The 16984-nt window shown below is 43.0% G+C and overlaps 1 protein-coding gene across 1 annotated transcript in view; it reads right to left on the reverse strand.

The window, feature by feature from the left end:
• VWA3B (von Willebrand factor A domain containing 3B) overlaps positions 1-16984 on the reverse strand; it is a 203925-nt gene that overhangs the window by 41162 nt on the left and 145779 nt on the right. The window contains 2 exon segments of the mRNA XM_023731983.1: positions 1697-1747; positions 7619-7737. Of these exon segments, the coding sequence (XP_023587751.1) occupies positions 1697-1747; positions 7619-7737 (170 nt within the window).

The following is a 16984-nucleotide window of genomic DNA, read 5'->3' on the forward strand; positions in this document are numbered from 1 at the left end:
GGGCTTTGGGAATGGTGTTAGAAGAAAGACTTTGTTATTTAAGTATCAGGAATATCACCACATGAAAACCTGGGCTTTGGGAATGGTGTTAGAAGGAGGACTTGGTTATTTAAGCATCAGGAACATAAAAGAACATAAGCTTTAGAGCAAGACAGGCCTGGAGTAGACCGCGAACACGGGTACTCACCAGCCGTGTGGCCCTGGAGAAATGACTCTCTCTCTGCACCAGTGATTCGCAAACTTGAGCGGCATAAGAATCCTCTGAAGGCTTCTTCCAACGTGGAGTGTTGCCCGCTCCCCCTTCTACCCCCCGTTTGCCCTGAGGGTGCTCCTGCAGGACCACATGGTTGCAGGAGACGGCTGGAAAGTGGGGATAAGGCCCTCACACGAGGACGCCTTGAGAATTAGATGAAATGACAGGGTGGGGTGCCTTGTGCAGCGCCTGACACGAGCCAGCTCTCAGTAAGGCAGCTCGGGCAAAGGTGATGGTAGAGAAGACTCTGCTGAATGCTGTCGCCCTCCGAATTCCTTAACCACCACTCTACCTCAAGCAGGAAGGGATTTCTCTCTCTGACCTTCCTTCCTTCTCAACATCAATTCCCAGAACTCCGTGTGTCTCTCTCTGTCTCATTTGGTCTTGTGTTATTATTGTCTATGCCCACACAGAACGGCTCTCACAAGGTGGGAGCTCTCGGAGGGCAGGCCCCTGCCTGATTTAGCTCTGCACCCCGCCTCCAGGCTCATTGGCAGCCCCCAGGGAAGGTGGAAGAGAACCCATCAGCTGTGTGGCTGGACAAGCAAAGGATGAGCATCAGATTGACACCCATCACTCAGTTCAAACCTTGCCTTAGGAAAGGAGGAGGGCACATCTGAAGCAAAGGAGATGAAAGAAAACCAAAGACACATGGGAAATACTAGTCCAAAGGACTAATGGACCACATGAACCACAGCTTCCACCGGCCTGAGCCCAGAAGAACTAGATGGTGCCCAGCTATCACCACTAACTGCTCTGATAGAGATCATAATAAAGGGTGCCAGACAGAATGGGAGAAAAATGTAGAACAAAATTCAAATTCACACAAAAAAGACAAGACTTACTGGTCTGACACAGACTGGAGGAATGCCCGAGACTATGGCCCCTGCATACCCTGCTAACTCAGAACTGAAGCCACTCCCAAAGTCCATCTTTTAGCCAAAGATTAAAAACCAAAACCAAACCCATTGCTGTGTAGTCGATTCTGACTCATAGTGACCCTGTGGGACAGAGTGGAACGGCCCCATAGGTTTCCAAGGAGCACCTGGTGGATTCGAACTGCTGACCTTTTGGCTAGCGGCCGTAGCTCTTACCCACTACGCCACCAGGGTTTCCAGCCAAAGATTAGACAGGCCTATAAAACAAACAATAACACATGGGAGGAACTTGCTCCTTAGACCAATCGAGTCTACGAGACCAAACGGGCAACACTTGCCCAAAAGCAAAGACTGAGAAGGCAGGAAGGGACAGGAACACTGGACGAATGGACATGGGGAACGAGGTAGAAAGGGAGAGAGTGCTGACACATGGCAGGAGTTGCAACCAACATCACGAAACAATTCATCTATAAATTTTTGAATGAAAAACTAATTTGCTCTGTAGACTTTCACCTAAAGCACAATAAAATAAAAAAAGAAAATGAGGAGGGCCGGGGCGACTTACTTTTCTTTTTCCTCTGGAGATAATGCTCGCCAAACGATTTTATTCAAGCGCCTGTTAAAAGAAAGAGCAACAGCGGTAATTTAGCAGCGACACTGCATTTCACTGCAAAAGGCTTTGAGAGAAAGTGCAGGGGAGCCTCGGCAAAGCGCCACCACCACTGGGCCAAGCAACCGTCATCTGCTTAAAGAGCTGGGGTAACAGCGTCTCCCTCCCGCAGCGTCACTGCTGAAGCCCAGCTGATGGCACTGGGGCAACTGTGTCAAATAAAGAACCAGCACTCAGCTCAGGCACATAAAACCTAGGCCGAGTAAAGGCAGTAAGCAAACTGGTCTTCACTATGTCTGCACTAGTGTTTCTAAGGAGTCGCTGAGTGTTGTAAACGGTTACGAGCTTGGCTACTAACTGAAAGGCTGGCCATTCAAATCCACCCAGAAGCACCTCGACATAAAGGCCTGAAGATCTGCTTCTGAAAGGTCACAGTCACTGAGAACTCTGTGGAGCACAGTTCCACAGTTCTCCTCCAAAACACACGGGGTCACCGTGAGTCGGAATCCATTTGACGACACCTGGTTTGTTTTTCTGGGTAATGAATCTAAACACCTGCCATTCTCTTCCAAAAAAAAAATAACTTGGCTCTTAGCTTGCCTTGTTTTCTGCCTGGGTTCTCAGAGCAAAAGAGGCTAATAGAGTCATAAATAATAGGGTCAGGACACTTCAGAGATCATCCGACCTGACCTCTCATCTACCAGGTGAGGCTGTGAGAGGTGCAGACAGGTGAAGTGACCGGCTTGCCCATCCACTCACAAAGCGATGGCTACGCGGAGGCTAACGCTCATCATTGAATGTTTCCAGGGAGACGGTGTCACCGCAAGGGGAAAGGAGGAGGTTGAAGCCAGTGGGGTCTGTAGGTCAGTGACAGCTCCTCTCCTTGTTACTAGTCGCTGATGCTTCTTTCAGAGGTTCCAGCCCAGTTCTGTTCTGCTACATCATCACCCCAAATCAGGCTTCCTGGGGTGCAGGACGCAGAACACGGGCTCCGGGGGTCACGAGTGAGTGTTCCGTGGAGAAAATACCGCTTCAATAAAATGAGGTGGGAAATGCTGCGTCGTTCCAGGAGGCAGGCCCCTAACCACTGGACTCCCATTGGCAGAGGCTGGCTCTCTGCAAACCTCCGGGGACGCCCTCCTGCCAGCTCTGCCATCATGAGCCTGGCATGGTGGCTCAGAGCACACACTCAGGAGCCAGAAGGCCCAAGGTCGATTAGCTCCTCCTCTGACTAGCTGAGAGATTCTGGCCAAGACCCACCTCTTCTGTAAAATGGAGATACGGATAAAACCAAAACCCGTTGCTGTCGATTCCAACTCACAGCGACCCCATAGGACAGAGTAGAACTACCCCACAGGGTTTCCAAGGAGCAGCTGGTAGACTTGAACTGCTGACCTTTTGGATAGCAGCCAGACTATTAACCTCTATGCCACCAGGGCTCCAGGGATAAGGATAGTACCTTTCTAATGCAGCTGTGAGGACTCAGTGAGTCTGTGTGTGCACGGCTCGTGGAATTGTATCCAGCACAGGCACACGCTCTGTGTCAGAAAAAGAGTCGGGAAGAGAGAAGGAACTAAACCACCTCCATGCCTTGGTCTCACGGGAAGTTTGGATTCTTTGGGGCCTATTTAGAAATTGGGTTTCTTTAATCATGTGATTCATGTAACAATGATCCAGATTTTGAAGACTTGTTAAAAAGATTCATAGTATGCATTTTTGGGTTTGTGTGTGCTTTTCCAGAAAATTTTTTATTCAAAATCCTCTTCAGTCTAAGCCTTCAAGTGGAGGCGTGGGGTGCAGATGAGGGCTTTGGAGCTACATAGGTCATGGTTCAAATCTCAACATCCCCACTTTGTTGCTGTGTGATCCTGAATCACGGAACTTAATGAAACTCCACTGTCTCATCCACAAAACAAGGGTAGTACCACCTCGCCTTGGTGCTGAGAGGATTAAGGAGATGTGTATGTAGAAAGCCACCGGGAGTAGCTCAACACTTGTTCCCTCCAGGGTGTGTAGAAGGGACGAGGCTTAGACACCTGAGAAACTGCTGGTGAATGTGGGTCCGTTAGTCAGCACACGTCTCTAAGCCTAATTTGATCTTTTGGAAAGTATTTTTCCAAGAGAGTATTTTCCTAACTTCTGTTATTCTCCCATTTTCCCTCTTCGCTGAAATATTTCAAAGCGCACAGGGCAGGATGCTGTGGCCGAAACACTGGGAGCGAAGAGAAGGGCAGCCTGAGGGTGTGATGACCCGGGCCCCACTGACAGGGGAGACGGCCCTAGGAAAGTCGCTAAGCCTGTGGGATTAGACAAGTCCCTACGGGAGGCCAGGAGGGCGCTGGCCATGAGGGCCCCTCCCAGGCTGGTCAGCCTCTCGAACCGGGAATTTTACCAACACCAGTTGTCCTCTTTGCTTTAGGAGAGTGAAATTTGGTTGCGGGGTTGCATTCACTAGATTTCTGTATTGCTTGTTCTCAAGTTGGAGCCCTGATGACGCAGTGGTTAAGAGCTCAGCTGCTACCGAAAAGGTCGGCAGTTCGAATCCATCAGCTGCTCTTTGGAAACCCCGTGGGGCAGTTCCATTCTGTCCTTATGGTCACTATGAGTCGGAATCGACTTGATGGAAATGGGTTTGGGTTTTTTGTGTGTTTGTTTGTTTTAGTTCTCCAGTTTACTAGCACCAAGGCCAAACTCAGTTTCAAAGCAGGTTGTGACCAACGGCCCTTCAGAAGTCTGTTTGGCAGCCCCTGCACATGGGAGGCCCTAAGCAGAGGATTCCGAGAACGGTCCCAGAGTCAGGGTGGAGTGGATGCTTCTCCTGTGGGCCTGAGGCCTCTCACCCTGACGGTAGACTCGCAGTCAAAATAAGCCGCAGAAAATCACCCCAGAATCCACCCAGCCCTGGCAATACAGACCCAAAGCTAATGCTGAGACATAAGAAACCAAAATTGCTGCCTCAATTCTTAAAATATGAAACAGAAGGACCTACGCACACAGGTACTAAGTGTGACCAAAACAGATCGTTGATGGCATTATTTTGACCAAATGGCTGTGAGCTTCTCATTTGCCTGGTCAACCCTAACCATTTGGGTTTAGGGTTGTATCTGGCTTACTTTTCACAGGAGACTCCTTAGAAAGATTATATTGGGAGTAGGATGAGGGTAACCCAAGTTTCACCAATTATTTGTCATATTCTGTATATCTTTAGAAAGGTGGAGCAAGAAGGAAATTGACACATATACCAAAAAAAATTCTTAAATACTATTGAATGCAAAATGTCAGGAAGTTTTGTTCTGTATATTAATATGATGAAATAATGAAAACAAAGTACTTACTGTAAATACAAATGAATATTAACTAATATTAATTTATTGAATACTATTAAATACTAATATGAATGATAAGAACATATGATAATACAGGCGGTCCCCAGGTTATGAACGTCCAACTTACGTACAACCCGGAGTTACAAACCAACCCCGTGACGTCTATTATATTAAAAATTCACGCTACGAACAATGGTTCATAATAATAAATGGCTGTGTGCATCAAAACATCATTATTATTATTACTGTATTATTATGTTAAAGATGTTTAAATGCATCTGGAAGTGTTTCTTTAATCTTTTTTATAAATAGAAAAAAAAGAAAAGAAAAAAAGTAAACCCGTTGCTGTCGAGTCGATTCCGACTCACGGTGACCCTATAGGACAGAGCAGAACTGCCCCATAGGGTTTCCAAGGAGCTGCTGGTGGATTCCAACGGCTGACCTTTTGGTTAGCAGCCGAGCTGTTAACCACTGCACCACCAGGGCTCCCGTATTTCTCTAGAGGGTGCTAAAAGGCTTTCCCAGGGTCTTTTACTCATTGGGAGTGAGAAATGGAACAAATCACTTACCATGTCTGTATTTTGGTTTTGCTATTAATGAAGAAGGCCTCTCCTCTGCCTGGGAAACCCTTGGGAAGGGCAAGCCAGTGGGAAGAGCCGTGTGACTAGGACACCTGGTGTATTTATGGTTCTTTTAGGACTGGCAGACTTAGAGAATGAAAGGGGAAGTGATTATATTAATTGTTCTTCATATAAAGCTCAAATACTCCTCACAAAAGCCCCATGAGAAGAGTGTTGTCAGTCAGGAATCCGGGGTCATGACTGTCACGTGGCTTGCCCCAGAGCTGGCGTCAGAGCCAAGCAGGAAGCCCAGAAGGGCCTGGCCTCAAAGCTCTAGCTTGGCCCCTGTACCGAGCTTCCACACAGGGTAACTACAGAACACAAATATTTGCATTATTCGAGCAAATTAAATTATAATTTGAATAATGTTATTATACTGCATTTTGAATGTCTGAACTTGAAGAATTTTAACAGCTAAATGTGAATTACATAAAATTCAACTTGACTATTTAAATCTAGGTAATCCGATCATTTATTGAGCACAGTACTTGCTAGATAGAGAGGATAAATGAGAAAACAAGGCTGCCCAGGTTGGGTGACAGTCAGCACACCCAGGGCCTATGTGGAAGCTTTGAGTGCTCTGAGGGCCACACGCAGGTGGGGGACAGAGGGTGACCAGGGAAATTGTCCCTGAGGAGGAGGGTGGGCACTGAGGCGAGAAGGGGAGGAAAGAGGCCAGCTGGAGGATGACGGAAGAGGAACATAGCAGGAAGCAGAAGAGCCAAGCCTGACGGCGAGGAGTCTCTCCTTTGGCAGGAGGAGAGGTGGAGGACGAGGGCGGAGCCAGTGTCAGGGGTCAGCCATGCAGCAAAGCCTCAGACTCAGGTGAAAGGGTGAGCGTTGGACTCGTTCATGCCTGCCTGGCCAGGGGGAGCCCTGGTGGTGCACAGTTAAGAGCTCAGGCTGCTAACCAAAAGGCTGGCAGTTTGAATCCACCAGCTGCTCCTTGGAAACCCTCTGGGGCAGATCTACTATGTACTAGAGGGTCACTATGAGTCGGAATCAAACTTGATGACAATGGGTTTTTGTGGCCTGATCAGGTAAAGACTCAGAAAACCACCAAAGAGCAGGTGGAGGCAGCTGCGGGAGCTCGCGTAAGGCAGCCTCAGTGTTCAGGTGAGGCCAGTGCAAGAGGCCCAGGTTCAGGGAGACTGCGAGAGGTCTGGGCTGGGTCCAGCAGGGAAAGGCCTGCTCCTGCACTGCTGGCTTCAGCTGGATGGGGCACCTCATGGAGGCAGGAGTGGGCCTTAGGCTTCTGAATACGAGACCAGTAAACGCCTGCCTGGGCCACGTGAACTCTTGTGGACTTCCTCAGTTTGCCCAACCACACAGTGCCAATGAAAACCCAAGTGCACAGTTCCCGAGCCAAGAACGGGCTTGCCTGAAGAAGCTGGGCACGCTGGAGGTTCCACTGAGGGCTGTGACCAAGGATTAATCACAGTTCGTGCTGGGGATGGGGTGGGAGGTGAAGACTGGCTCACAGGCCCTTGTGAAAAGAAGCCTCCTATGTCGGCATGACACAGCGACTGCTCAAGAGTGTAATTTTCACTGCGGTAAATCTGGTTATCTTCTTGATCCTCATATAATTTTTTAAATAATAATATACGCTTATATATCTCCATTATTTCATCGTACTGCAGAGTTTTATCAGTCACTTTATAGAACGTTAGATGGTGGAATGATCAAATTCGCTCTGCTAAAAGGAAACCTTCAAAGATGTCATGGAAACGTGAAATTTCTACGATTTGGGAAATGCAAGATGGGTTTTTTTTTTTTTTAAACTCTGTTGTAAATATGTTAGCTGATGCTGCTGTTGATATTCCTCATGGTGAATTTTTAAAATAGCTGCTTCAGATGAAAAGTCCAAGCTGAAATAAGAGAAAACAAACAAGATCCACACTCATTTGCGAGAGGCCGGGAGTGATACTCACCTTTCATAGGACCGAATTGCTTGTTCTACTTTCTGCTTGTAGATGTCGAGCTTCACTCCTTGGGGGTTGATTAATGTCATCTTATTTGTGCCGTTGCACACGCGAGCCAGAGGGAACACCTACACATCAAAACCGAAGTGTCACTTGAGAGGTTGACATGTGCCTTTAAAAATGTGTCCACATAGCCATGTGTACAATATGTCCTTCTGGCTAGAAAATCAATACATTATACTTGTAGAAACGTAGAAAATTATAAAGAAGAAAACAAGCATCAGAGATATCATCACTCACCTTTTCCTTCTAATATTTTTACTATTTTTAAAATAACTACCACAAGCAACAAACAGCCTGTCTTAGGAAACCCTGGTCAGCATTGAGTGTTATCTTCACAATAAGTCTCTGTAAGCTGTGGACAATAAGAAAAGGATCTCACTGTCGCTTATTTGTAAGTTGCTAATTGGGTTAAACAGCTTTCTCATATATTTATCTTACGTTTGATTTTCTTTTGAGATTATCTGGCCTTTGACCATTTTCCTTCTTAATTTATAAGAGATTCTTAGACATGTCAAATGAAGAATGCTTAGTGGTCAAAGAAACCACATTCTGTAAGAATAACAAAGTATACACAGGGAAGAATCTGAGAGAAATGAGTGTGAATTTAACTGATTTAAAGAAATACTTTTCTAGTTCTGCCAGATACACACAGAAGGTGGCTCCCCAGTCCTGACAACAGCAGCACTTTCGCCCACCACCAGAACCCATTTCCACCTCCAGAACTCAATGGAGCAGACGTCTACTTTTATTATTAAAAAATATTTGCCTAAGTTTAGAATCAGTGTTTAAATGTTTGGGGAAATTTAATTGATTAAATCCACAAGTCTTGATAAATTAGTAGTTTAAGTACTCTGCAAATATTTAGAGGGCAGTTACCTGTTTAATATTTTAAAATGTTGATTGGTTAACAAGTCCACATGATTAATATTGAACATTAAAGTAGAAGTACTATTGAGAATTCCTTTCTATGTCCAAAAACTCCTCTTGTATTAGCAAACATATCAGCAATACGGAAGGCCTATCCACTCTTTGACATATTTATTATACATATTTTTCCAGATCCAGATTTTTGTCACTTAGCTTTATTATTTCTTTTTTGACATATGGAATTTTTTAATTATTACATGGTAAAAATAATGAATTTGTAAGCTCAGTAAGTCCAAACCCATTTCATGGTCAGAGACCTATAATTTCTTCTAAAATTCTTATGACTTTATTTCCTACATTTAATTTTTCAGATACAGTGTTTAGTGACTTTATTCTGTTAGTAATCCATTTTTAAGTCATCTGTTGTGACCAGCATACTTTATCATATGCCAATTTCTTATCAATACCAGGGCGGATTTTTAGAGTATGATATTCTGTACCTTCAGCTGAACTATTTGTAACTCTCGCACTAACCCCACACTGTTTTAAACACTACAGCTTTATAATAAGTGCCGCTGCTGCTGTGGTTGTTGGGTGCTGTTGATTCCAATACATGGAGACCCCGTGTGTGCAGAGCAGAACTTCCCCATAGGGTTTTCAAGCCTATGACCTTTTGGAAGCTGATTGCCAGGCCTGTCTTTCGAGGTGCCTCTGGAGGGTTCGAACTGCCAACCTTTTGGCTAGTAGCCAAGCGTTTAACTGAGCTACCCGGGGACTCCATAATAAGTGCTAATATTTGTTTTAATGTTAACTAAGTTTCCCTTAAAAAAAAAAAAAAAAAAAAAGAAACTATAGTGCTTTTCTGTTCTTTCAAATGAAAGTTAGATATCAAGCTAAAATAAATATCCATTGGAATTGTGATTAAGATGCATTAAACTCAGCCTAATTTGAGATTTGCCAGTTTTCTAAGCAGCAAATATTTTATATCTCTTCTTTTACCACAATCACTCAATAAAGTTTCCTTATTTTCTTCACACAAATTCTGTCCATTTCTTGCTAGGTTTAATCATAGATAGAGAGAGGTAGACAGACACACAAGAGGATAGACAGATAGAAAGAATAGATAGTTGCTGTCAAGTTGACTCTCACTCATGACTCATGTACCACAGAGCAAAACACTGCACAGTCCTGCATCATCCTCACCATCACCAGCATGTTCGAGTTTGTTGTTGCGATTGTGACCATCCATCTCACCGAAGGTCTCTCTTGCCCTCACTGGCCCTCTACTTCATTAAATATGATGTCCTTCTCCAGCAATTGATCTCTCCTGATGACGTGTCCAAAGCAAGTGATGCAATGTTCTGTTGTGCTCCATAATACTTTCCTTGGCTAATTTTCAGAAGTAGATCACCAGGCTTTCCTCCTAGTCTGTGGAAGCTCCCCTGAAACCTGTCCACCGTGGCTGACCCTTCTGGAATTTGAAACATTGGTGGCATAGCTTCCAACATCACAGCAATACATAAGCGACCACAGTACAGCAAAGTGACAGACAGGTGGTGGTTAATCTTAGATACCTTTATTGTTGCTACTGTGACAAAAATCTCCAGTTTCTTAGAAAATCTAATTATACCTCCAGAGCATCTCTTAATTAAACTCATCCCCTCGCTTTCTGCCTAAATTTTGGCCCTCCGCATCTCCCATTTGAACTATTGCAATGGCTTCCACCTGGTCTCCCTGTTTCCCGTCTCTCCCATCTCCAGTTAGTGTCCCAAATTATCACCAGAAGCAGCTTTCTATAACATGTTCTCGGGGCCATGTTCAAGCTACAGGGTCCAGCATGACTCACCTTGCCAGCTTCTCTCATCTCTCGCAGTCTGTAGGTCCAATTGTCTACTACTCTCTCAGGCCAAACCATCTGGGAACATATCAAGAGCTTCTCCCCCTTGGAAGATTTTCACGTGGTCCTTCCACTTAAGGCATTCTCCCTTGTTCTTCACCCTGCTGGTTCCTTCTTGTCTCTTCTGACTCTACTTCAACAGCATCCACATCCCACTTTTTCATCCTCTATCACTTAGCCTGTTGTTTCCTTTTTTACGTAACTTTTAATTATGTAGTTAGCTGATTGATTTCTTTGTCATCAGTCTCTCTGACTAGATAAATTGTAAGTCTTGGGACAACAAAGACTTCAGCCTGTATATCCAGTGTCCAGCAGAGTGCCTGGCCCAAGGCAGGCCCTCAGTAAATATTGTTGATGGGAGAAGGGGAAGAGGGTTTACATTTTATCCTGAAGGAATTTTAGGCATGAAGAGTCACGTGGTTAAATCAGATTTGTAGAAAACTCTCTGGCTGTAGAGTGGAGAGCAACCACGGTGAGGAGGTCTGCTGTAGTAGTTCAGGAGAGGGATGCTGGCGACCCAGCCTTGGGTAGGACAGGGAAAACAGAGACAAGTGTGGTGTCATGGAGGCCAAGAGAGAGGGGTCTTTCGGGAAAGAATACACACCTGTCAGATGCTTCTAAGAGCTCTGAGCTAAGGCCTGAGAAGTGCTTTGCACTGGGCACAGGTCCAGATTCAGACTAGAAGAGACTTGAAATAGTCACTTAAAGTCACCACACACAAAACTGAGCTCCTGGTTTCTGTCCTCAGACTTGCTCCTCCCCAGTCCCCCTCATCTCAACAAATAGCAACTCCAACCTTCCAGTTACTTAGAAAACAAAACAAAACCAGGCAGTCATTTTTGGCTGCTTTCTTCGTCAGACCTCATATCCAATCCATCAGCAAATCCTACTGACAGTACCTTCAAAATCGATCCAGAATCCAGATCTTCACACCTCCTCCACTGCTACCACCCTAATCCAAGATTCTTCAAAACCGTAAATCACATCGAGGCGCTCCACTGTGCACATCTAAAGTGAGGGTCAAATCCAAAGTTCTGAACATGGCTTTCAAGGTCCTATAGGCTTGGGCACCCCTTACATTCTTAGCTCATCTTCTGTTCTTCCTTCACTCACTTTGTTCCAGCTAAGTTCCCTCTGATGGAACCGATTTTCCCTCAGAATCACGAGGTATTCGCTTAAATATTACCTTATCAGGGAGACAACCCCTGAAACTATATATACTCAACAGCATTCCCATTAATTTTTTTTTAAATTTTTTAAAATGAACATACCATAGAATTCTGAGTTGATAATCCTGTTCTTTCAGCACTTTAAAAATGTTGTTCCATTTCCTTCTGGCCTCTGTGGTTTCTGAAGAGAAATCTTTGGTTATTCAATCATTCTTATTCTATATTAAATGAATCATTTTTCTCTGGTTGCTTTTATGATGTTTTATCTTTAGTTTTCAGAAGTTCGATTATGATATGTCTGGGCATGACTTTCTTGGAGTTTATTCCGTTTGGGGTTTCCTGAGGTTCTTGGATCTAAGTTTATGTCTTTTGCCAAATTTGGGACATTTTCGATGATTATTCCTTTAAATATTTTTCAGCTACATGCTCTTTCTCCTTTCCTTTCTGGGATCCAACGACACGAATGTTAGATCATTGTGTGTTGCCCTATAGGTCCCTGAGATGCTGTTCATTTATTTATTTTTTTTAATCTTTTTTCTCTACATAATTCAGTTTGGATAATTTCTATTAATCAATCTGCAAGTTCACTGACTCATTCCTCTACCTTCTCCATTTTGCTATTGAGCTCATCCACTGAATCCTTTTTTAGTTTGTCTACTGTATTTTTTATTTCTAAAATTTCCTCTTGGTTCTTATTTTTATATCTTCTATGTATTTGCTGAAACTTTCTATAGTCTATTCATTTAAAGAATGCTCACCCTTCTTTAAGTATTATGAAGATGATTATAATAGCTGCTTTAAAGGATTTTCCCGGTAATTCCAACGTCTGTGTATAATCTCATGATTGGTGTCTGTTGATAATCTTTTCCCTGCAAATTGAGATTTTCCTGATTTGGTTTGTATGCTGAGTAATTTAAGTTTGTATTCTGGCCATTTTGAACACTATGTTGTGAGCTTCTGGGTCTAGTTTAAAACCTATGGAAAATGTTTGTTTTTTGTTCTGTTTTAGAAAGCAATAACAAGGTGAAATCCAGGATGCAAGTTCCAGCCTATCTTCTGTGTGCAGTGCTTCCCATAGCAGTTCAGGTTTGAAAGCTTTTGCTCTGAGGTGACCAGGCATCCGGACACACATGTAAGGAGTCACTCTGTTGGCCCCCGCCCTCTCCATGATCTCCTCGACACCCTCCAGCCCTGCAAGGTCTTTCCTCTCCTTGTCCTACAACCAGAAAACTAGGACTTTAATTTTCCTGCACTGCTGGGACTGCCAATGACTGTGCTGGCAACTGGGGCCAAGTGGCAGGAGGACAGAGAGAGAACGTGGTAGAATTAAGCTCACACTCTTGGAACCACAACTTTTCTGGTCAGAGAGAGGGGTTCCCCTCCCACAAAGTTGTAGACATCTTCCTGACTGCCGCCGCCATCAGTATGCCACTAACTCCACTGCTAGGGACTGAGGTGGGAGAGAAGGAAAGAATGAAAAACGAATGAGATTCTCCCCACGCTCTCTGATCCATAGGGCCCCCTTTCCCAATCCTAATACCAGCAGGAGAGGGCCTCTTTTTGCATTCTTTCTGTAGGCACTTGGCGTGTACTTCCGGATTTTGACATGCTTCTGATTCCTTGTCGGGAAATTCCAAGGGGAAAAACAGTAAACTCATCAAGAGTTTGGTGGAACTTAGAATTCTGTTCTCCTCCAATTGTTCCGTGACTATTTTGTTTTCAAAGTCCATAGACAGCTGCTCCGTGTATTCTGTCCAGGATTATGTTTGTGTTCAATGAGAGAAACAGGGTGGAGTATGTTTACTCCATCTTCCTTAGAATCAGAACACCCCATCATTCTTTTCTCCCCAATTCTGCTTTATTCTTAATAGCACCTGTAATATTATATGTTTACCTGTTTGCCTACCATCAATGTTTCCCTAGCAGAATGTAAGCTCCTTAAAAGCAGAGACTTTGTTTTATTCAGTACTGTATTCCATTATTCTTAACAATGCCTGGCACATATTGTGCCCTCAATAAATATTTTTGATAAATGAATAATGTATATTGACAAAAATTTTATCTCATAACTTAATATTTAGGTAAAAGGAAAAATAAAGTTTAGCTAACAGGTGGCTACTAAGATATAGCATCATCTTTTCAAAGTTGCATTTGATTCCAACCATAAAGAGCAAGGAGGCATTTTGGAAACGTGGAAAATTAATTTCAATACGTAAATGTTTACTTTTATTTAAGATGACATAGTTTATGCTTTTATGTTCCCCTTGGATCCAAAATTATATTAAAAAACTATCGTTACTGCCATTGTTAAGGAAAAAAAATTACAGATAGGAAAAAAGGAAAGGAGGAAGGAAAGAAGGAAAAAAAGACGCATGATTGATAAACAATTGGAAAGAAAGATTTCTGGAGACCAAACGTTGAACAGAAATGTGAACCAGTGAACAGGGTTAAAGCTGCAGGCTTGTCGGGCTCTGTGTGCCAAGATGGCAGGGAGCAGCGGGATCTCAACTGCTGGAGACCATTGGGGACTGTGAGTAAGACCAGGGCCCAACCAATCAACAATCAGAATGTCAATTCACACGAGAAGAGATTAATTTTATGAGCCATCTAACAGTGACTTAAATTAATTATAATTAGGGTGTTCAAAGACGTGAGTAACAACCATATAAAATTACAAAAAAACATTCAGAACTGTCGTAAGAAGAAATGGTTACGAAAAAGAAACAATTCTAGGGCAGAAATGAGGAGAGTGCTGACACATTGTGGGGAATGAAACCAATGTCACTGAACACTTTATGTACAAACTATCGAATGTGAAACTAATTTGCTCTGTAAACTTCCACCTAATGCACAATAAAAATTTTTTAAAAATAAGATAATCTATCTTGGAAAAAAATAGGCATTGATACTGATATTAAAAAATAATGCTCATAGAATAAGTTCTAGACTAGACACAGTCAAAGAGAGAACTGGTGAACTGGGAGACAGCATGAGGACTTCTCCCAGAATGCAGCACAGGGAGACAAAAAGAAGACAGACAGACAGACAGACAGGTAGACAGGCAGGCAGACAGACAGATAGATAAACAGAAAAACTTCACCATGTACCTACTAGAAATTTCAAAGGAGAGAATAAAACAGATAAATTGTTAGAGAAGCAGCGTTTGAAATTATAATTGAGTTTTCTACCACTGAGAAAAGAAATAAGTCCTCAGATCAAAGTTAGTCCACAGTAAAACAGACTAAACAAAAATACATCCAGACTGAGAAGCATTGTAGTAAAATTGAAGAACATTAAGTATAGAAGGAAATCTTAAAAGTAATCCAAGCAAAAAAGACTATCTAAAGGAGGGAGGGACATACAGAACAGACAGTAGGTATCAGAGTGGCCCTGGTGGCGCAGTGGTTAAGAGCTTGGCTGCTAACCAAAAGGTCAGCAGTTTGAATCCACCAGCTGCTCACTCCTTGGAAACCCTATGGGGTAGTTCTACTGTGTCTCATAGGGTCGCTATGAGTCGGAATTGACTCAATGGTAATGGGTTTGGTTTTGGTTTAGATATCAGAAGGTAACAATATCTTCAAAGTGCTATGGGGAATTGACTGTCAACGTAGATCTTTATACCAATCATTGTGTATATCATTCAAACTAAAGACATTTTTAGATATACGAGACTAAGAGAGATTATCCCCAGAGACTTTCCCCGGAAGAAGTTTTAAATAAGAAAAGTGAACCCAGAGAGGAGTAGGATACAAGAAGCAAGTCAAAAGTGTTCAAAGAAATCAGGATATTTAATTAACCACCAAAAGTGGAAACAAAACAGAACAACAACGAAAGCTGTGCATGTTCTAAAGGCAAAAGCGAAACTCTACATCACGGTAACAAGATTTTTAGAGGAAGGGTGCTTACTTCTGGGAAAGGAGAAAGGGGAACAGAAAAAAAAGGGGGGTTGCACAGAGGGCCTCAACTTTATCTGTAATGCTTTCTTTCTTTTTTAAATATCTGAAAAACAAAAAAAAAAGTCTAAACTATCAACAGTGGTTACTTCTGAAAACTGGGGTTTCAGGACAAGTGAAGGGGGATGGGTAGGTGTTATGGATTGAATTATGTCCTCCAAAAAGGTGTGTCAACTTGGCTAGGCCATGATTCCCAGTATTGTGTGACTGTCCACCATTTTGTAATCTGACGTGGTTTTCCTGTGTGCTGTGAATCCTACCTCTACGACGCTAATGAGACAGGATTGGAGGCAATTATGTTAATGAGGCAGGACTCAATTCTACAAAATTTGTTTGTGCCTTGAGTCAATCTTTTTTGAGATATAAAAGAGAGAATTGAGCAGAGAGACCAGAGGACCTCATGCCACCAAGAATGAAGACTCAGGAGGCGAGTGTGTCCTTTGGACCCAGGGTCCCCGTGTTGAGAAGCTCCTAGGCCAGGGGAAGATTGATAACAATGACTTGCCCCAGAGCTGATGGAGAGAGAAAGCCTCCCCTGGAGCTGACGCCCTGAATTTGGACTTCTAGCCTCCTAGACTGTGAGAGAATAAATTTCTCTTTGTTAAAGCCACCCGCTTGTGGTATTTCTGTTATAGCAGCACTAGATAACTAAGACAACAGGACTTTTATTTTTTACTATACTCAGTTTCATATATATTTTTTAAATGACATGTATTAGTTTTGTAGTTCAAACATCAAAACCAAACAAACAAAACAATTGGTAAAGATTTAGAAAACTGTAGAGAAAGAAATGAAATTAGAAGCTGCATAGTCCAACGTCACTACTTAGTCACAGGAATTCCACATATGGCTTCAAAACAACCCTTTTCAAAGGAAAGGAGCTAGAACAGCAGGTTAAAAGGTGAGATGACGGGACTTTGAAAACTGAATGAAGCTCACAGGAGTGAAAAAAAAATTAAAAAATCAGCCCTCAAAATAGACAGCGACAAGTCACATAAACTGTCGGAGGGGAAAAACAGTCACAACAAAATGAAAGACCCTTTTTTCATTTTTTATCTCCCTTGAGAAAAGTACCCCTTTAGAAGTCTATCAATAGCTTTCCAAGTTTCACTTATGTCTCAGATGTAAATCAACACCACAAAATATTTAACAATATTAGAACATTTTACCATGATTAACTTTTTTAAAGTTTATTTTTAATTTTTTTATTGTGGTAAAAATACATGTAACAAAACACTTGCCATTTCAACGTTGTTTACATGTACAATTCAGTGACATCAATTATGTTCATCGTGTTGTGCAACCATTTCCACTATCCATTTCCAAATCTGTCCATCACCCCTACAGAAGTTGGGTGCCCCTTAAGCAATGGCCCCCCTCTTGCTCCCACCCCTGGTAACCACTAATCCACTTCCCCATGATCCAC

This window comes from Trichechus manatus, unplaced genomic scaffold (genome assembly GCF_000243295.1).
Source record: "Trichechus manatus latirostris isolate Lorelei unplaced genomic scaffold, TriManLat1.0 scaffold00004, whole genome shotgun sequence".
Taxonomy (NCBI): domain Eukaryota; kingdom Metazoa; phylum Chordata; class Mammalia; order Sirenia; family Trichechidae; genus Trichechus; species Trichechus manatus.